Below are 22753 nucleotides of genomic sequence, written 5' to 3' on the forward strand. Positions count from 1 at the left end.
AAGGCACATTGCTGACTTGTGTTTAACTTGTCCACCAAGACCTCCAGGGCCTTTTCTGCAAACCCGCTTGTATTGTTGCATGGGGTTACTCCACCCCAGATGCAGGACTTTGCCTTTGCTAAACTTCACGAGGATCCCATCAGCTCATTTCTCCAGCCTCTCAAAGTCCTTCTAAATAGCAGCCCTGCACTCCAGCATCTGTAGCATAGTTATTCCATTTGCATATGTGCTCTGAATCAAGATAGGGGAGATCATATCTAGATTTAACTGCTGCTCTTATTTTCAGGAAATGCCTGACTGTCATAGACATAAGAGATCTCAAAGGAACAGAACTTTTCTTTGAAAAGCTGCACTCCCTGCAACAGCCCAAGTAAAATCATCAAGGCTCTTCACATGTAATGCCACCTGCACCCTAGACAAGGGGCTGCCAGGCTACCTAGCTCCTGTTTCATTTAGAATCAAATTACTGTTGAAAAGTAGGGCTCACTTCAGAAACATGACTGGTAAAAATATATACATAATACATACTTTTCTCAAGAAAATCTCTTGCCTAAGTGGTTTTCTGAATCAGTATATTACACTGTAAATGTAGAGCTCTTCAAACAGTAGCAACTACAAGAGTCTACTTCAAAGTATAAGTGCAAATGGTCCAAAGAAAATCACACAAAATGAACTGTTGGAACAAATTTCATTACCATACATGATTTTTCCAAGTTTCATTCCCCTGTAAGCCAAAGCTAACTCTTGGAAAGATTCTAACCCTCAGCAAGTTGTAATATTCCAGCTGAACACTGGTTGCAAAGAAATTGCTGTGTGAAAATATGTCTCATCAAGACTCACTTGGAAACAAGATCCTTGATCACATTATTTTAAGACATTATTTTTCTTGACTGTTAAAAAAGAATTCTTGTCTTCTATTAGGCTACCTGCACAGGCTTACATGCCCACTTCCATTGCCTCATTATCGCTTTATACTTCTCCATGCTTTTTCATGAGTTATCCCTTCTCATTATCAATTAATTATCATTAACTCTTTGCAGTCACAAGCATTCTTTTGTTGCTCATATAGTATCTGCCACAGCAGGCATCTCTTCTGGGACTAAAACTTCTTAGTGGTAGCATTACATAAATAGGTACTAACTGCTGCCCTCTGTAACACAAACAGAATGTGTTATCTCTACCAATTCTTTTTGAAGTAACAACACTCTAGCCAGAACGTCCAAGATGGAAGCAAAGCAGAAACTTACCTTCTCTTGATGGTAAGCATTGCTCCCAAGAGGATAATAACAAACATGAGAAGACCAGCTATAACTCCAGCCATTTTCACCGTACTGTCAACTTGTTTTTCTGGTTCCACTGCATTGGAATTCTGGGTGGAAGCTCCTTAAAAGATGGAGGGAGAGGAAGGAGGAGATAAAAAGAGAATTTGTAGAAAAATCGTGCAATGATCCACTTTAAATATTCATTTGAAAGCCTAACAACATACTTGCAATCAACTTGCAACAGACAATTGTCCATCTAACCAAATCTACCTTTAATAAGGGCTAATAACAGATAACTCAGAAAAGTAATAGGATGTAAAATCCCAGTGCAACTGACTCTAATATTTTACCATATTATACTGTAACTTACTCTTCTGAAGCACTCAGCATATATCCAGACAGCAGGAGAATTAATAGCAGTTACAATTTTCATCTCAAATAGCTTAAGTGGAGGTGCAATCCTTACTCATCGAAATAACAAATGTAAAAGTTTGCGGTAACATTTCCCATAACACTACTTGCAGAAACTTTTTTTCTTCTAAAATCAGAACAGATTTGTATTTCTCACTATACTGGTTTTTGTAAACATACGGTTACAATTATGCACGTAACGGGCATTAATCCAACACATGGAGCACCCCCCCTCCCCATCATCTAATGTATTCCATGCATGAGTTCTTCGGCAGCCCAGGCAAGACAACATAATTTCTGTTTGAAATTTTGGGGGTTTTAAGAGTAAAGCCTACACATCTAAAAATCAAACATATTTAGGAACATTATTTGCACAGAATTTCTTCTTTTACTTCCTTGTTATGATCTGACTGTAAGGGTCTTTTGCCCCTGCAATAACTGAGGACCTTGAAGAATACTGCCCTCTCCCCTCTTGCTGGGACTACTTGTATGGTGCTTATTATCTGCCTTAGCTCTGCTGACTTCACTACTTGCTGCACAGAATTTTTCCAGATATAGCTTAAACCACTGAGCTTGATTTAGAAAGCCCCACAAGATCTGAGTCGTGGCTACTCTAAAGACTAAATAAGCCTATCTTTATTATAGTCCTGATATACTTAACTACTCCTAAAAATATCACCATTGCATTTGATGATGTTAAATGAATTCACGTTACATGAGATCACAATCTTATCTCGGGCTTCACCTTTGCTGTTGGACTCAGCCAAGTCTTCCTCTACAGCTTAAACACAGTAGAAAAAGGGAATCAAAGGTGAAAAAAGAGTGCTGTCATCAGAAGAGCATAATGTTTTGCTCTTTTAACAACTCTATGTTGCTGACCTTCAGGAAAAGCTGAATTGCTTCTGTTCATGAAGTCAGCTGCTTGGGGAGATAATATTCAAATGAGTCCGTATGTTGGTAAGCCTCACTGGGTTATTCTTTTTTGCCCGTTTGCCACATGGTAAACTGCATATGCTTTAAAAGATCTCTGTCTGCAAGGATGAGTCCCAATGGTTACCATGATCAAATCATGTAAGTGAATATAGGGCTGTCTGATATGTTCTGAATAGGGCCTAGCTGATGGACTTCCAGGGATGAGGATCTGATCTGCAGTAAAGTGTTATATTCTTCTCTCATCATATCTTGAAGAGTACATATAGAACAATGACACAATAAATACAAAACAAGAAAACTCACCACATGCAGTGATAAAAGTATGATTTCACTTTTCCTACAGCTAAGCTGTTAATCTAGTTTGCCACAGCAAAACACAATATTTACCAAGCAAAACTGCTGGCTGTTTGAAACACACATGTAATTTTCAGCTTTTTGTCTGCGACAATTCTACTGCTCTGCTGCGTCCACCAATTTTCCCATTCAGTTAAGAGTTCACTGGTAACTTGTGCTCACATGTCTGAAATGCATTACTGGGACTCCCAAGTGTGAAAATAAAAGAACATATCAGTTGCATATTACCATCTTTATTTGACAACATCTCTTACAATCTTAGACCAAATCTGTCCAAGATGTGAGCTATATACCATCATACAGGCAATCCCAACACTGTCACACAACAAAGTAAATTATAAAGGTACAATTTTTCCCTGAAAATGGCTAAAACTCTATTTGTTTGAAGTGAAACTCAGAAGAACTCCAAATTATCCTTCACTTGAGTTGCAGTTACTCCTATGACCCTAAATAATAGGTGTTGGAGAACGGTTTTCTACCAAAACCAGCACAGTCAGACCCCTCTCATTTTTGTACCATCTGAATACCCTCATGAATTGTGAGCCGCATTTAAAAAAAATAAGAATGTGCTGTCAACTCCATCCTCTAATCCACTAAATTGGTTTGATTTTGCCAGGCTGTTACTTGTTACTACAGGCAATGTGTGGTCAGTGTATTTTTATTTGATATTTCTCGTCCCATTGTAGACTACTGCAGTTCTAGAAAGAGAATAAAGGCTTATTATCCATCCTGACACCTACACACTGTGATGACTGATTCACTCGAATCTTCTATGTAACTCTTTCTATCTATCTTGGCAAAGGCCAACAATTCCTTTAGGCTACTAGTCCAACCATTTGTAAGTTGTCTCGGCTAGTAGTGCCTAGGAATTGATATGACAGTATTGGTAAATTCCTGGGTCTTGGATTCTTAAAGCTTTGCAATGAAACATTACCACAAAAGCCCTTTGTTCTTCTGCCGTTCTGGCATGTTTTCCTTGCAGATGCCTAAATCTACTATGGTTGCTTGTACTCCCACCTGCACCACCACCAGCTGTAGGTAAGGAGAACATTTCTGTTCTGGCTGAAGGAGGTCTGTGAGCTGTTACTGTGCTTGCAGAAGATGACTCCTGCTGCTGCTGACAGTAATACTTCTTTAGAATTCAGTTTTGCTCCTCTCCTTTACTGGCATGCAGGCAGATCTGAAATCCTCTGAGCACAGAAGCCCATAAAAACTGCTCAGATGGCCATTTCATACAAATGTCTTAGAATCATAGAATCATGGAATCATTTAGGTTGGAAAAGACCTTTAAGATCATCGAGTCCAACCAGTCCAGACCATCTTTAATTACACTTGGAAAGTTCTGCACTACTGTACTTGAGGGGCCACCTTTTTCTTTCTGAAAAACAATGTTTATATACTGCTGACATTAAAAGGGAAAGAAAATAAACTATAACCATATTTTCTAGTGGTTACTTCCACCCCATTTCCTGGAGTAAATTGTTCCTCACAACTGAAGCTGGATACTGGAATAATAGGACACAGAACAGGTCACCACTGTTATTGCTGTGTGTATTTCAGTGGCACCCAGAGCCCCTGCTAAGGCCAGGACCCCATTACACTGTACTAACATGAAGTAGGACAATATTATGCCCTAAGCTTACTTTCTTAATAAGGAAGGCAAATGATAGAAGACAGTGCCAGAGAAGCGAAGATTCTAGGTCCCTTGACTCCCTATCTGTGTATTATCTACTAGACCAGGCTGCTACTTTCAGAGATACACATTTACGTGCTGTACAAAATGCACTGTCCCAGAAGCTTGACCAGTGGTATGGATTTGACTTGCACAGGCATCAGCATTCACCCAGCGCTCCGTTTTACATTCATAGCTATTTCAAGATTTTAGTCCTTTCCTACCAACCTAATTTACTTTGTTTCTTCAACCCCTTTCAAAATTCCTACAGATCCAGCATCTTGCAACAAGACAGAACACATTACAAGCAGCACATTTCAGGGGAGATACTGTTCTGGTGACACTGCAGAGACGAAATGAGAGCAGAGCAGGGGCAAATGGGTTCTTCCCTAGAGTCATCCACCTCATCAGCCCACAAGAAGTCAGGTTTATGGATCATCAAGCACTGAGGGTTTAATTAAGGTTTTGATTAAGGTCTAATCCAGCTATCCTGCTGTGGCTTCATAGATACCTAAATCCCAGACTGGTTCAGTAAGGTGCAGCTACTGGAAGCGTGGTTTCTTATTGTGCCAGCTCCTTGTGGCTTTAAACCTTTTAAATTCCCCCTTGCTTCAGACTGTGGTTAAAGCTGGCCCTGCAGGGGCTGGTAACTTAAGGACAAGAATTTTGAAATTAAAAATTAATTTCAGTATAGAGGGCTGCCATTTGTACTCCAGAGTTAAATCTTCCAGAACACTTCTTCAGCTGAAAGTGTTTCTGTTTAGCTACTTTGAGCTGGAAGACGGTTTGCAAGTGATTCCAACAGCCTAAACTCAAGTTTTTGCCAGTCATAACTAAAGAGGAGAACATTCTCAACGTGCTAAGAAAGTGAAAAATAATCCACTTACCAGCAAGCATTCATATGTAGTGCTATACACTCCTAGAGCAATATTCATATGTACTTTAAATCCTCTTAATGCTCATGCAAGGTAAGTAATAAATTATGTTATTTACTTTATAGATCTGGAAAGATTAAGGATATGCCTTTGGCATCACAGGTACCCAACAGCACAGCTGAGGACTGACATTTCTGGACTGACATCCTGTGACAATTCCATCAGACCATGCAACCTCTCACAGTTGGAGACAGGAGGGACGAAGGGAGAAACAGCAACGGCAGCTAAGTGAAAGACACCATGGCAATCTTTCACCCAGCAATTTGTGCACAGATATATTATTTGAAAACAATAAGCCACCAGATATGAAGTGACCTTCTCTGTGGAGGCGACACACCGAAGAACATCCAGGGAAGAATGATTATTGAGTGCATGTAGCTAAGCAGGACTGATAATACATGCTTTTTCTATAAAACCTATTTCACAAACTATAATTTGAAACGTTCTTTATTTAAAGCAGCAATTACAATATTGCATTAAAAAAATGTAACTGACAGGAAAAAGAATTCAAAAGTGCCGTAGACAGGAGGAAAAGACAGGTATTTATGTGAGATTTCCAACCGGCGAGGCATAAAGAGCAAAGTCCTGCAATGGAAGTGGTACCACAATCATCAGTAGCTGTGTCACTGCATAGGAGAGAGAAGCATCTGATACCACAACAGGCAGAGAAGAGAAAGCAAACAAAATGGCTCTAAGGACAGCTGGGTCAAATACCCGGGGGCAAGAAAAAGGCAGTGCAAGTGTAAATGAGGGAGGGACAAAATGAGAGAAGCAACACAAGTAATGGGAGGTTCAGCCATGGCCATATGACAGGAAAGACCCAGAAAGGGGCCAAGGCAGGCTGGCAAAGACTAGGTTTGGTTTCAAATTTGTAACACCCGAGAATACAACTTCTTCAGAGAGAAAGTCACTCTTGAAACAAAAACCAATCAGAAAAATTACTTCAAAATATTATTTGACTCAGAAAAATTAAAGAATAATGGGTTCAAAGTCATTATGAGTTAAAATGAGCTGCTCAATCAGAGTAATTTCTTTGTAGCACATAATGGCCAGGCAGCATGCTGAATGTAAAATTTCCTAATAGACCTAGAGGCTTATTTTCAAAAGACAGTTATTCTCAAATCACTTGTAAACATGATTTCCTTTCCTTTTTTTTTTTTTTTATGGTGCTTTCTATGCGAGTGGCCTACAAATGATTAAAACATCTCTGCATGTAGAAATGTTTTCCCTTATGTTTTCAGATCCTGATTATATCTATACCTCTGAAACATAGTCTCCGATACACAAACACAAGGGCAGACAGGTACCTCTAAGAATGATAACGTTAAAATAAAGGTGGAAGGGCACTGTTTTACATCTTGATGCAGACTACCTGTTAGCCAGCACTGCCCAGCAACAGCCCTCTGCGTGAGCTGGCCACGTTCATGGGCTGTGGAAGACAGACTAGTTTGCAACCTTCAGCAGTGTATACCAGAGCACTGGGACTGAAAAAAGCTATGCATGATGCCGGTGCTTCTGCGTATCATAAGCCAACAAAGTGAAACAGCTCATCAAATCTGAAAGACAGATTCCACTTTGGCTATTTCTTTGTTGTAATCCATTAAAAAAAAATGAATACCACCAACAGTATCACTACACATAACATCACTATACCAACTTTCCACCTCCAGTTATTAAAGACTGCAAACAGCACAGGCTTACGACTACAATGAGACATTCTCATTTCTTTAAAAAAGCTCAAAAGGAATGGAAAGAATGATGAGCGCCAAAAGCTTTCAACCATATTCTAAGCGGAGAGAGCAGCAAAACAAAGCAGTCCTGAAGAGAAAGACCGACCAGAATTTATATGAGGGATTATGAGGCATACAGGTTGAATCTGTAGGAGGATGAGGGTAAACACACAGTGAGGAATCAAGATTAGCATTACTAAACTGAATGAGAATTAAAAAATAGCAGTAAGAGAATAATTGATTCTGGAGATTCCAGGCAAATCCACCACAAAGGCTTTTCTTTTCTCCTCCTGTTTTTCTTCCTCTCTCTTCAGAACAGAAGCACTTAATTTGTGCTAAAGGCAGATATATGACCCCCAAGAATGAGAAAGGTTATTACATTTACTTGAAGGAAGAGCTCAGCTGTTGTGATGCCTACAAGTGATGCGATGGTTCAGAGGGTGATAGCACGTTTCCATTTTAAGTCTCCACTTTTGCAGAGCTACTTAGAAACTAGCTTGAAATTATAAAAATAGAAAACAAGTAAAATTCCCATTATCACAAGTACAAATTTACAGATGTAATAATTTTTGTATGGTCTTAAACAGACACAGGGAGATCAATATTTTGACTAATATGGGCAAAAACTTTAGAGTGCACGACAATGCTATGGATGTATAATAGACTCATCACACCCTACAAACAAAAACTAATTAACCTTTGCACCAGCCAGTCCCCTGTAAGCAGTTACTCTGCTCTTATGGCTATCATTAAAAATCACAGCCACACCAGCTGCAGAAATTAAAAAAACAGTGAGCAAAGTCCAGGGGTCAGTATAAAATGAATACTGAAATCAGGCCACCTTTCAAGCCTGGCTGGCCAAAGGCACTTTAAGTACCACGGTGGCCTACAAAAACCGTGCCCGATAAGACTTCACCCTCGAGCTGACTCAGCAGCATGCAAAGGAGGATACTCACCATTTTACAGTAAAAAGGAAGTCATATGGCCAATGCATTAGGAAGTCTGTGTATACACGCTCTATGTGTGCTGCATAAAATACTGGGAAACATTCTGTACTTTGCCAAGTTGAAGCAGCACTTCCAGGCATGTCTTGAATGAAGATTTTTCTTTTCCTCTACAGTGGTATTACGAAACAGTCTCTTTCACACCTACCTCTCTTGTGACATTGTCACATATCCTAATGCTACCATATAGTTTTTTAAATGTCCAGTTCCTGGAAGAAACTGAGAATCATAGAATCATAGAATCATTTAGGTTGGAAAAGACCTTCAAGATCATCGAGTCCAACCATCAACCATGCCCACTAAACCATGTCCTGAAGTACCCTGTCCACTCGCTTTTTGAATACCTCCAGGGATGGTGACTCAACCACTTCCCTGGGCAGCCCATTCCAATGTTTGACAACCCTCTCAGTAAAAGCTAATGCATTAATAATAACCCTGTTTCTGAATATAGGCTCATTGAAAAAAATCTATTTAAGGAAACAGAGGCATAATGTATTTGTAATAGCCTTGGGTTTGTCATGCCTTTGGAAGTGCTATTTAAAGACACTGACAATGATAATCTGTTTATGACAAACTTTTAAAGTGATCCACAGTACCTGACCAGTGGCTGACACACCTTAGAAAGCATCTCCAGGTATCAGGAAATGGAGAAGAAATACTGACTACCCAAATAAGTTGGTGTAAGTGTATGAAGGTTAGGAACATGCAACACTGCTGTCCTCTAAAATGTAAGAGCCCTCCTCCTGCTTCTCCCCCTGTGACTGCCCCATCTCTCAGCCCCTGTGCAGAAGGCTTCAGGGACATTCAGACAGTTCTACCTGCAAACCTTCAAGCAGAAGAGAGGGGGAAAAAAAACAACTCTGAATTTCACAAGTAAGTCATAATGCATTGCTCCTTGTGTTAAAACTAAATAAACCAAAACAAATCTTTTCTGATTTGACCTTCACTTCTGGCTTTAATGTCCAACTACTGCCTCTGTTTTTTAATTCCCCTCCTTTGCCTGACTACTGGTTCATCTGCAAGCAAAGGTGACTGCACAACCTACCAGCCACAGCCATGACACATGGCCAACAGCATCCTTTCACACCAGGCAGGTGTTGTAAGGGGACAGCAGCCTCCATAGCACTCCAGGTAAATCCATGCCTGCTTTGATTCCAGGAGGACTTGGCTCACACAGCGATAATCGATTTTATTCTGCTTTTTCTAAAGACCCTTCTTTTCTGAAGTGACCCAGTGTATCCCAGCAGTGGATGCTTTGAATTACAGAGGTGGTATTTTCAGTCTGCTGTTGCTAATCTATCCCAAATTTTACCTTAAACCCTTTGCCTCTCCCAGTCTCTCCCCTCCCACTGTTTATTTTAATTGGGGAGCCCAAGATTAGGGTCTGTCAGCACAGCAGAGCTTTAGAGTAGAAAATGTTCTCTAGAAACTGGGCTGAGGCTATCAAACTCAGTTCACTGTGGCCTCATCCAGTTTTGCACCAGGTTCTTCACGAATTCAAAGTTGATTCCTTAGCTCCCTGGGTTATGGAAGCCCCTAAAGTCAACATTTTAAATCCCTCTTATTAAGTCTTGATACCAAATTTGGTGAAAATAAAGATGCTCACTGGGTTAAGTGGGCATCCACATGCCAGGAAGTTTGAGTCATCTTCTCAGTGGGGAATATTTTTCAGTAAGAGCAATGTGTGTCTGTTGTTAACAATTAATTATGGTGATACACAAACTTGTGCTAAAAAATAACTTTTAGAAGGCAGAGATTTGTTCAGGGGAAAAGAAGAAAAAACCCCAAACCAATGTTTTCATGCATTCAACTTAAAAAGTGTGATAAAATCCTCTGAAATAAATAGCACAAAACAGAATAAACCTGTCAAAGGAATAACATTCCAGTGTATCAGAAGACAAAATGCAATAACAAACAGATTTGAAGTGGGATTAGATCTATTTAAAAATTACATTATCTGTCTACAAAACCAGAATATATTTCAGAAAACAACAGAGACCTCTTAAATGAGTTTGAGGGAGCAAGACCTATTAAATGAACAGTTTTCATATGCAGCAAAACTGTGTGTGAACAGTAGGAATTTTTTTCCTCCTCATTTTCCATTGTTTTTTTTCAATCTCACCCCCATGATTTCACTGGTCACCTTTTGGACCCAGGTTCACCTTTCGGACCCAGGTTCATTTCTGAGGTCTCGAGAGTGTTAAGCACTCATCTCCCAGGAAGTTCCCTTTTTCAGTGCTGATGCACTACAAAAAAGCAGGACCATTTCTCTCAATCTTAAAGGCATTTGAACTTCACAGTAATCCCAGTACCTTTTTGCCCCAGCATCATTACAGCTGCTGTGATGTGTAGTTGAAATAATTCTTGGTTGAGGAAGTCATAGCTACATAGGAATATAACCATGCAGCACTGGGAGAGGAACATACCTACAAAAATTAAATCCATCCCAAAACTGAGAAACCAACCCTCCTTTCCCCTCCCTTTCATATTAACCACATGTAACTCTCTCACATCCTAGTAAGTCATTCTGTGCACATCAGGCTAAAGTAGAAGAAATTATTTCCACAAGCTGATAGGATTTCCTTTCTATATTTAAATTTTCTGGACTGAAATGATGGTACTGGTCCCAGCATTGTACACAATGAGGCAAGTTTATGACACACAGACCTTCAAGTTTGTTCTGATGGAAACTGCAAAGCCCTTGAGAAGTTCTGAACCTCCCTACTAGTGACCTGTGAATGACTTTACACAGTGCTACTGAGGCTCAATTCTGCAACGTCTCTGAACCCAGCAGAAACTTCTATACAGAGGGCTGACAGAATCTAGTTTTCATTTTTGTGTCATCATTTCTTCAACAGCAGGACTCAGCTGTCTAAGAGCTAGTGTAACAATCAGCCCCAGAAAATGCCATAGCTACTTTAATTAAAAAATGCAAGGTCATCTCCATGCATGCTCAGGGAGATATTCAGTTTCTGGAGAGGACCCACAAGGGATCCATGGGGCTCTTCTGTCATGCTCAAGTGCTCCTATGAAGATTTAAGTGGTGTTTGGACCTCCAGATGACCCTCTGCACAGGTGTATATTCACTTTGGTGCACAAGGAGTGCCCTGTAAGGAGTGCCTCCTTTAAACTGTAGTTAGAATAATCATAAAAGTATTTTCCCATGCACACCAAGTATGAAACAAGAGTCATGAAGCTGCTCAGAATTCTGGAACTTTGAACAGTTTTCCTTTTCCTGAACTGATAATCACCTGGGCTCAAGAGGCCGGGAGGGTTTTGCGTGGTCACCTGTTGCCTACCTATTACTGCTAAGAACAAGCAAAATCATTCCCAGGCAGCATGCACAGGAAAAAAGGAAAAAAAATAAAAATGTACCTCATAATGATTATTAAAGTTCCATTCTTTCATTTGCAAGAACTCACATTTTAAAGAAAGAAGAAATGAGTATCAAGAGATAAGGAACCATTAATGAGCCCTCTGCCTTGGTTTCAATTACACTGTGAAATTAATTTAATGCACTTTAAAAATACAAGAGGTAATCGCTCTCTCTTGGTAAGAGGTTGCAATTTTCTCTAATAAAGTGTCAATATAAATATGTTGCTTTAAGACAGGGAGAACAAGTCAGTTAATTCAGAAAGAATGGGACATATTAAAACAAATGCTATCAAGGAAACCAAATGGTAAAACTAATAAATAAACTGGCTGAATGAAAATTGTATGGCAGAGAGCTGGTAAATTGGGGTTTAATTAGAAACTTATTTTGAAAGAGTCTTTTATGCTAATGATATGCATCCAAGTGACTAAAGCTGTGAAAGACAACATTACTCCAGTAATTTAAAAAAAGAGGAGTAGCCCATGTGAGGACAGGTGTTTATGGCTGGAAGTGGCAAGAAATCTGAGACCAATGAATCTGAAAATAAGTACACATGTAGATACAAAAGGTTAATAATGCTTGTGGATTTAAAACATGCTGGCAGAATGTGAAATGGCTACACAGACTGGACAAATGCAGAGAGCTTTCTGATGGATTGCCAGATGTCACCACAGCAAAAGCTGATGATGAGTCCCTGCCACCTGCCCTTTCCACCGGCATCAGCCAACTCTTGTGCTGAGACACTGGATGGAAGGAAATGAGCTCAACATATGTGCTTGCCCACTTGGGTATCTACTAGTTCTGCTTTGGAGGATGCACTACTGGTGTCATGGCCTAGTGCTCTGAACTGCTGACATCCCACCCTTCCCACCCCCCCACCATCTAATAAACCAATACACAAAGATTTGAGAGATCTTTCTTGTGACCACAAGAATCAAGTTCATCTAAACAGGAGCAGCGCGCAGAAAACCATGCCGAAGAGTGCACTGCCAGGAGAGATGGGAAGCAGCTCCTGCGTAGAGCTGAACTGAAAAGGTGTTGAACTAAACAGTCTATTTCTTGCTAAAAGGAGGGGAGAGAAAACTGGGAAATCTCCAAAACTCTCTTTAATGGACTAAAACACTTTTAAAAGAGTTGTCTACTTTCATTTTCTTGGGTTTGAGGCAATGGGATGTACAAAGAAAATTGCCTCCCAGCCTGCTGAAGTAGCGACAGTAGAACAGCCTCATGTGTCTCTCAAGTAATTAAAGCTACTCAAGCTTCTGAACAGGTGCCTTGCAGCAACACCCAAGATGTGTTACAATCCCCCAGTAACACACTGCCTAACACATTTTATTGCTCAACTACTCCCACACTCACACTTAGTGCCCTTGTTAATCCAGTACTTCAAGAGAATACTTGCCTTGCTTAAACATGTCTTGGTTCTAATCGTCCTGTCATTGGTGTAAATCAGAACTCATTTCACTAACATTCATGGAGCTACTGTAGTGTCAAATGTCTAGGAATGGAAAAATTAGGCCTATATCCCAAAATGAACGTTTAGTCTGGCACCAGTAGTATCTATTTATTTTCTTGCGTCAAAACAACATATGCTTTTTCTCTGGTACGAACTCAAAGCAGAGCTTTTAAGCTGTCAATGCTGAGATTAGCCCTGACTCCAAAAAAGTTTTTTTTTCCTGACTCTTACCAAAGACACCACAGCAGTATCTTTGCTAGCAGCTCTGATGATTTCGTTCAAGGCAGACTACAAGTTCACTCATTCTATCCTCAGAAAGACAACAATGCAAATAAAGGCAAATACAGGGCAATGCCATTAAAGATAATCAATAAAATGAGTAGACAGAAGACAGCACAGACACAGTAGGTCATCTAGAACAACCCAGCTATCAGCCTTTGATCAGGTCACAATGTAATTACAGTTTTGTGAGTGTCTCTGTCCATTGCTGCACAGCAGAGAAGGCAGATATGACACCTCTCTTCAGGGGTTGGGATGTGAAGTGTCTGAGTCCTTCTATTCATTTGGAGTTAACGTATGGTGGGAATTCAGCCTCATGACATATGGAAATCTGCAACTATGGGAAAGCTCCAAACCACAGAACCACATTGTTCAGCTATTGCTCAGCTGCTCATACTTCACAGGTGCCAGCAATGGAAGATACTGTTAGGTTATCAAGACTACAAATTCACTTGTGATGCTACCTAGCTTGTGAGCTGCAGGCAATACTGTACCTCTGAAGAGCTAAAACTGCATAAAATTAGCCACAGCTGTGCATACTCCAGTGTCCTTGCTAACAGTCAGGCACTGAGAAATACAACATTGCAATTCACAGAGTGGGGACGAGAAAAAAAAAAGGGGGAGGAATTTCCACACTCCACATATAGAAATAAGATATCTGCCTATAAGTCAAAAATTATATCCATTGAGACAGTGAAAAGAAACACTAGAACTACCATCATTTCTTGTCCTTTTCCATTCATGTCAATCAAGAAAAATCCAAAAGTATAAGTTCACCAAAAAACAGTGGCTCTAGGCATCCTTAGGCTCTACCTATCTCTTCTATATCTCTTATCAAATTAATATTAGTAAAAGATCCTTTTTTAAAAAGAGACAACATTCAGAAACAACAGAATGAGAGTAGCTTATTGACTCTTCCTGGTGACCTAAAAGGTTAATGAAAATTAAATAATTTTGCAAAAGTCAACTCAAGGCCAAACACTTACGTGACACTTTTCTGAAGTACCCAAATTAGACAGTGCAAATCAAAAGGTCGTGCAAGAATGGGACTTTTCAAGCTACATAGGTTTTTATTTTTCTTTGAATAGTGACAGAGCAAATATCTTTCCTGCTAGCATGACAACATTCTTCCACCAACTCCAGAAAAAGGAACGACTGAAACAGAAGAAACTACAGGTTTCCAAAAATGAATTAAACTAGTTTCTCTGATCTCGTGAAGAGACCTCTAGTCACACTCTGGGAAAACCCTGGGGAGACTCATTTCACCCAGACTCGTCTTACGCGGTCTGGCTTTTTCTCTTTCTACCACCAGAAAGCCAAACTAAGGTATTCGAAATGGTGACGTCACTACCAGCTGGAAGAACTGAGGGGGGAGGAGGGGAGACTGAGACACACGGGATGTTTGTAACCCAGAGAAATGAATTAAATAAAGATTTTACAAGGACCTTTTAAAAAGGAAAGCAACAAGAGGATATGGGGAGCACAAGAGCCACAGATGAAAAGGAGAAAGGGGAGAAATGGCTCATCCTCCTTGGCTTTCAGTGGTGACACAACTGCTTACAGCCCCACCAGTTTGTGTATCAGGTCTCAGCAGTGAAAACAGCTGCACAGTTGGGAACTTCATGCAGCACCTGCCACCCAGTGCATGGCTTTCTGTAACAGACTGGGGGATGTCTCCATATGAAGAGGGAAAAAGTCCTCTTCTGCTACCCAACAACTGTTAGCTGGGGCTTCTTTGAGCCCTCCCAACTCCTCTGTAAGTGCAGATGCAGAAGTGATCAGCAGAAACTGCCACAAGACAGAAAGGAGTGGAGAGAATGGAAACAATGGGATGGTGCCTCAAAATAAATAATAAAAAAAAAAAGTCATGGGTTCCTGCCAATTTTGTTTAACTCTCGAAAGACTCCAAAGGCAGTAATGCAGTTATTTCACATTACAGCAAAGCAGCGAGAGCACAAGACGGCAACCCTAAGTTTTGGAAATGAAGAGCTACCTGTAGCACAGCCCATGGCAATTACCCTATCATTTCCTTACAGCTCGTTTTGAGACTATGACATGTGTTCAGGAAGTCTTTTTACAGCTACTCCTCTGTGTTACAAGTAAATTGGTTTCTGACACCTTTGCTGGCAAAGTAGCCCCTGGGGTGATTTTGAAGTCCTTAGAAGAGTTGTTAAAAGCAACTCTAAAGTCCAAGAAGGAACCCAGACATTGTCATCATTGGTCCCTAAAGAACTACACCTTGTGAAGCAAACTAGGGATCGGAGCATTGCATCTTAACAATTTTTGCCTTGGGTTTGCTCAGTCTGGTCTATTTGACCAATCACTTTGGTCTATTCTGAACTAACTGCAATGAAAATAAGGAATGTACTCTACTAGTTTGTTGAATTAAACCGTGAAAATGGTGTGATATAAGAATTGTGCCCCACTCAAGGTTAGGCTTATGCGAGATCTCCTCTCACTTATCTACTTTATACAGTTGCGGAGAGAATAAATTTAATAGGAAGTTAATGTCACTTTTTCAGTGACGTTCTGCCAATAGCAAGAACAGTCCTCAGGACAGGAAAGCTGTTGACAGAGCAAGGGAAAGGAGGAACCACACATATAGTCCAGTGGTTCTGGAAATTGTTGTTCTGCCTTTGTAATCTTCCAGAAAAAAAAAAAGAAAAAAAAAAGAAGAGGGGAGAGGGAAAGGAAAAAAAGGAGGCTTGTTCTTTGAATAGTGACTGTAATCAAGTTGTGTCACCACTGCAGCTTTTACATTACTGGCATCGTGCTTTGCAGGAAAAAGAGACCCACATACCTTTTGTTGCCAGCCGGACACAGTTGATTTTTGTTTCCTGAAAAATAAAAAAAAAAAAAAAGGAAAACATCAAGGGGTATAATTTGTCCATCTACAATAAACATACATTCCTTTAAAAAGTACCTTTAAAAAGGTACTAAAACAAATAAGCATTTTTCTTACACTTCATCTCTGACAATACCACCAACAGTTTTAGTTGCATAAAACACTCCGTACTAATGGACTTGCCTACAGCTGCTTCTGTAACTGTTGAGAAGTTAGGAGTGACAACATGTTTTTCCACACTTGATGTGTGAGTGATGGGTCCCATGTAACTGCCTGATTAACTAATAGAATTTACCAGTTAAATGACCTGATCTGTAACAGGCAGAAAAGCCTTGGGTCAAAAGTACATGCAACTGTACATTTAATTTTCATGCACCATTACTGCAAATTTTGCAAATTGGGTATTTATTTAAACACATGGCAAACAGACACCAAAGTAGTCATTTGAATATTTCAGCTCTCTGATATGTATGTGAAGCAAAACAGCATGCTGTATGGCTAGCTCTGCCAAATGAGCTATTCAAACACAACCCACACCACTGCAGTTTTTCATTGCAGAGCTGGGATAAAACCCAAGGCATTTGTTCAATCCACCTCAGAGCTTGCAGATTTGCGTAAACAGCAGTTTGGATCGGAACAGCAATGTTGTATTTGGCTTAACTAACAGCTCAAACTCAGCAGCCTTCTCAGGCCACCTCCATGAAAACACATCCTTTCTGGTGTCCACAGCTTCTCATTTGACAGCCCTTATTGGCATGGGTTGCTTCTGCCCAATGCATGATTGCCATCCAAATCTTAATGTGTTGCTTCCGTTAAAAAGCTGACTTTGTCAGGCAGTAATCTGCTGCAGGGTTTTTGTAGCACTTTGTCTTTACATGCTCTTGTACAAGTCTCAGGTGTAATGAATACTGCATAAATTACCGCGTGTAACAATGCTACATTAATATGAATGCTGTCTGTGCTCTGGAAACAACAGCCTAGCAAATGCACTGCTGAACACTTCATTCCATCCTCAAGCAGTAAGATGAATACTGTTTAAGTCTGAATTTGCTCTTGGAGAAAATCTGTTCCATCTGTGACAGATCCTCCTTGGCCTAAGCAGAAACACAGGGTCCCATTGTGCCTTTCTTCTCACGCTTATGTTGCACGTAGGAAGGGGACAATTGCAGGATCCACACTGGGAAACACAAGAGCGATTCCCTCTCATCCCTTTCTATGCATTCCTCAAGACACAAGTCAGCCACACTGTCTGGATATAAGTAACACTGTGTGTAGTCTAAAACCAACAGAATATTCAGGACAAACTGTCCCTTTGTTGATCTTGCCTTCAAACTCTCTTAAGGAACTCCTGGATCACTGAGGACAAATCATGTCTATTAAGGACGTCCTTTCCCAGCCATACAGCCCCCAGGGTGGGACTGAAGCACTGTTTATCCCAGTAAACCAGAGGCACCTCTCTTCTGTGCACTAACCCCTCTCTCCCTCAAAAATCAACTCCTCTACACAACCTGTACAATTGTCAGCACTACAAAGTCAACATAGCTGTACAACAGAGCTCCCCATTCATCTCTGCCTCCTGTATAAACAGTGCGAATTGCCAGCTATGCCGGAAATCAAAAATCTTTATTACTAGAGATGATATATGAAGCAGGAAAAACATAGCTTTATTTTCAGAGCACAGTCTCAGCACATAATGCTGGGAATTACAAGACAGACAGATTCTGATGTAGTTTACAATCTAAGACAAGGTGACCTGGAAAATCAGTGGTGAAAAATAAAATAAGTAAAAAATACCAAGATAGCATTTTTGCAGTCTACAAGTAGGTGCGCATTTGCTCACATTTCATTATGGAAAATTTTCTTGTGTATTTATTGCTTTCTGCTAGCTTCAAAGTGCAACAAAAAGCTAGAGAAATTAGTCAATGTTGAGAAAAGAAGAGGTGAGAAAACAAAAACTGGTATCTTGTTAACGATGCTGTAACTGATCTCATTTGAGCATGTGCATATTCCTGCACATTACCCTCCTACAGGGTAATTTGAGAAGACAGGATGCAGTGTGTTCTGTTTGCATCTACAACTACTAATTGCTGCATTTAGCACAATCATAGTTATTAGAAGACCATGATCTGGCACTGCCAAAAGCAGGGGCAATCTATCACTAGAGGAACGAGACATCTGGACTACAAAACTTCATTTCAAATTGCATTTTCTGAGAAGGAAAACACAAAAACCTGCACAGACACCAGCAGTCCAGCTACTAGGGATGCTTAAGTTTAAAGACTTGAACTTAGTCCATATTCATGATTAGGGCTGATTATTCCATTGATTTCCATTGATCACCTCATTGATCAACCCACTGCTGATCTCTTTGGTGTCTCATAAAAATGAGGTCTCTTTAAATTTACTCTATTTTTCTTTGATTGATGCTGAGAATTGTGAGTTTGTATGAACTTTTCTACCAAGAAACAGAATAAATATATACTCAGTTTTTTTCCCAAAAAACAGTAAAACCATTTTCCCACAATCACATTTGTTTTCTGAAAAAGACTACTTTTTATTCAGAAAGGTGCTTTCCTGCCCACAGTAAAGTAAGATGCTTCTGTTTACACAATAGTAAAGCAGGAATAAACAATGTAGGTAATTCTCAATTATCCATCCAGACAGCTTAAAGCAATTATAAGAAAAATAATGAAATAAATAGATAATAAAAAAGTTGTAACAAAACAAAAATAATTTCCCCCAGATTTCAGTCTCCATGTTGTTTCTAAATGTTCTTTCAAACACTGTGATACCTAATTCCTATTTTATGATATCACAGAAGTTTTACAAGGCCTTATGTCTACAACAGTCTTAATGATGACCCATGATCCCTCATATTCAGCATATCTGTTTCGTATTATGGCTGAACTCACAGGAATAATTCAGTTTAAGATCTCACTAGCATTACTACTTTGGCGCTATATCACTGCCAGGTTAAGGCAGACATTTTATATCAAAACAGTAATAGAACAATGTAGGCATATTTTAACAAAGATCCTGGAATAGGAAAACACTGCATGAATATGTCCCTACAGATCTTGATCCAACCTTCATTTTCCAACATGCTTCATACCCAGAAAGCTTACTGCATATTAAGCCCATCTACATGTTTACTAGAACATATTTACATAAGTTTGTTTTCTGGAACTTACTTGCATATGAATAAAACATGATTACGGCGTACCCTCACTCAAGGCTGAACCCTGGCTAAATTTTTAAGTCCATACACTGTGCACATAGACCATATGAGGCCTGTGTTTCGAAGCGCTGGCAGACTGTTCCTGGAAGGCAGACCTGGACCTACAGTTAGAATGAGCTGGAGACGCTCTGAAGAGAGCACAGATTGTGCTGAGAGCTGGGTAAGCCCTCTCTGCCAATAGAGCTCATGCACACGGACTTGAAACTGCACACCATGAGCCTGTTTTAGCATCCCTCTGAATTTTCAAATTTTTTTAAAACATTCTTTTAATACAGTTTCTTTCTTTTTTGAAGCAAGGGAGCTGATGCTGTCTACTAATTACTTAGGTTCCTAAACGCACATTTCACTGAAGTACACTGGTTGATAACAAGACAAGTTCTGCCTCTGTCTCTTCAGTGTCTGGATGGGAACAATTTTCTGCAGAAAAGGGCTATGAGGGCACCAGGACATATGTTTATGTGACAGCTGCGTCTTCACAACCTAAAAGGGCAAATGATTTTTTTTTCTTTTCTTTTAAAATGACAGCTTGCTGTTTACAGACTACAAACAACAATCAAAGAAGCAGAGCTTTTTCATCCGTTTTCACACCCACAATTTTTTCTTTCCCTTACTATTATGACGACTTTGCATTAGTTAAACAGTGCTTGCCTTGTCTGAAGAGCCACCTGCCAGCACCAGTGAGACCTGCTGTCCCCAGACGTACCATGTGGGGCTGCCCTGCAACAGGCATAGTTTCATCAGGCTGCTCAAATCGGGGACAGGCAATTTTAACTTTTGCTGGTGCACAGACAAGACAAGTAATTACCAATCTCCTACTTGGCCTCAGTTTCAACTTTAGTTCCCCATGTCCCAGAGCTATACACAGGGCATGCTTGTTGGCAACCTGCTTCACACAGGCTAGAAACCATGGTTCTGTCTACTGAACATCTTAAGGAATTATTTTTTTGGTCCTCAGCAAACTTTGCCCAAGTTCAGGGGAGCTCTAGATCACATGTTTCTTTTTTGTCCCACCGAAGCCAACTGTTTGCTGTCTTTAAAATTAATCATGTGCATATGTCTCTGCAGGGTCAATGGACTCCCCTATAATTTCTATTGCCAGCTTAAGGAAACTGCTAGTTCTCCAAGGCACTAAGCAAAACCTAGTATTGCCTTTCCAATTATCAGTTAGTTTCAGTATCCATGTCATTTGGAGAAGGGAGGCTTAACAAAGTGGTTAGGGCTTTTATTATTTACAATAGAAAATTATTTCAATGATATATAGTTAATCATTCAATACCCACACCTCTCAACCTCTCAAACGTAAGGTAGACTGGAGGAGGATTTTATTTACTCTCCAGAAAACAATCAGGTCCACATCCTCTGGCCCAAGATGGCCAACCAGATGTGGAAACAGGGGCTTACGAAGAGTGAAGTGCTTCCACAGCTGCTTTATTTCTGCCCCAGCAGCTCCAACATGAGATTAAGGAGTAAACATAAGTGAACAAAAATGTACATCTGAAATCCTACTGAACACAGAGCTCCTCAAAGCTCTTTAATAGTTCACAGAAGTAATGCAGGCGGCCTCAGTGCCACTTCATTTTTCAGAACACAGCTTGTGCTGAAGTACCTCACTGTTTTTTTTGTGAGCCATCTCCACAGGGATGAAAGCCACCTCTCTGCTGGCAGCTCTATCCCTACCTCCAAAATGTCCCAGAGGAAGAATGTTGTGTACTGTGAGTAGACCTGTCAGTATCTAGAAATCCAGCCTGAAGTCCCCTGATAATAATGAAGTGCTTGATTGTGCATGTAGTACAAGTCATTAGAGAGGAAAAAAAATCAATAGGAATCTCTGTGGAGTCTATCATTCCCTCAAAAATAATATTCTCATTGATTCCTGTGGTGCTACTTTTCACAATTCTGGCCTGAAAACATCATTCACCTGTTGGCCCACCAGGCTGCAGAGGCAGCTGACAGCATCCCCCACATCACCTCCTCCTGCTGTGTAACAAAGGCTCCTGCCTCATCTCCCATTTCGAGGAAAAATGGCCAAGAGTTATTGATTGCAACTGTGCCATTACAGATTTCATTTTAACTCAATGAGGTAAAATGAAACTCCAGGAAGGATTTTTAGGAAGCTCTGGTTTCTGAGCTGCTCAAAAATTCAGGCAGGTTTCACATAGCAGCCAAAGAACTCTCCCCATTTGAGCATGTTGCTGAATCACTAACCAGACACTGTCGCCTACAATGACCGAGGTAAAGAACCTGCGGAAAATAAAACCTGCAACATTTAACTTTGATTATTAAGTCAGTATAAGAGAGGATAAGGAGTAACACAGTGTTGCCACCCTGGCCTCACCTTTCAGAGGGATATACACTAAAAGGGCTGGTGTTTTAAAGGGGCTGAGCTCAGGAAGATTTTTCAGACAAGGAAAACTTCATGCTCTGTCAGGCAGCCATCTGTAGCAGGTGGCACCAGGACAACCAGCAAACATCAGTTAACTACCTGGATGGCTGCAACAGCATGTGTGGAGATCCTGCCAGAGGAGAGCGAAGCCAGTAGTCCGTTCTTCTTCCTGTGTCACTTCTTGTGCTAACTCCTTCTAACAATTAAACTGTAACTCCTGGTTACAAAGCCTGCAGCTTCTGTTTCCTTTTTCTCTTTGTTCCCCTCTTACTTCAAACTCTGACACATTTCAGCTCAGCATCTGGCTTTCAACAGTCCCTAGGAGGGAAATTCACACAATTTGGAAGCGTTTTGTATAACAAGGCTGAAAACCATTCTGTTTCACACATGTTCTATTTAGACCCCTGTCTGGAAGCAACACTACGTTGACCAAACTCCATGCAACTGTCCACAGGAAAGAATTCAGCCAGCGACAGCTATCTCATTCAAACTCTCAAACAAGTACAACATTGCACAAGAGAAGGCAGAAAAGCTCGTGATCTGATTTTGCAGCAATTTGCCACACTTGTTTTGCATCCAGCTGCTAATTATGTTCCTTTCACTGTAACAATCATGGCTAATGGTTGCAGATCAGATGAGAACACCAAATGAGCACAACCCTCCACATACAGAGGAGCTGAAACAATGCAGAACTCCTGTAGCACTTCTACCTCCTTCTAATCAAGCTTTCTGACCAAATACAGAACATTTCTTCAAATTAAGCTCTCCCCAGAGTCCTACATTTCCAAAGGAAGATGTTCTGGTTCACTGCATGAAGGTTTTTCATTGCAGATTCCAGGTGTGGAAAGAAGTTTCGTCATTCCACAACTGTCAGTGAT

General features: G+C 40.3%; 1 protein-coding gene across 6 annotated transcripts in view; it reads right to left on the reverse strand.

Moving 5' to 3' along the window:
• PTPRT (protein tyrosine phosphatase receptor type T) overlaps positions 1-22753 on the reverse strand; it is a 492692-nt gene that overhangs the window by 76801 nt on the left and 393138 nt on the right. For all 6 annotated transcript variants that reach the window (XM_052789835.1, XM_052789817.1, XM_052789853.1 and 3 more), the window contains exons 13-14: positions 16210-16246; positions 1248-1383 (exon numbers count right to left, since the gene is read on the reverse strand). In XM_052789835.1, the coding sequence (XP_052645795.1) occupies positions 1248-1383; positions 16210-16246 (173 nt within the window). The remainder of the gene's footprint in view (positions 1-1247; positions 1384-16209; positions 16247-22753) is intronic.

The sequence above is a fragment of the Harpia harpyja genome, chromosome 1 (assembly GCF_026419915.1).
Source record: "Harpia harpyja isolate bHarHar1 chromosome 1, bHarHar1 primary haplotype, whole genome shotgun sequence".
Lineage (NCBI taxonomy): Eukaryota > Metazoa > Chordata > Aves > Accipitriformes > Accipitridae > Harpia > Harpia harpyja.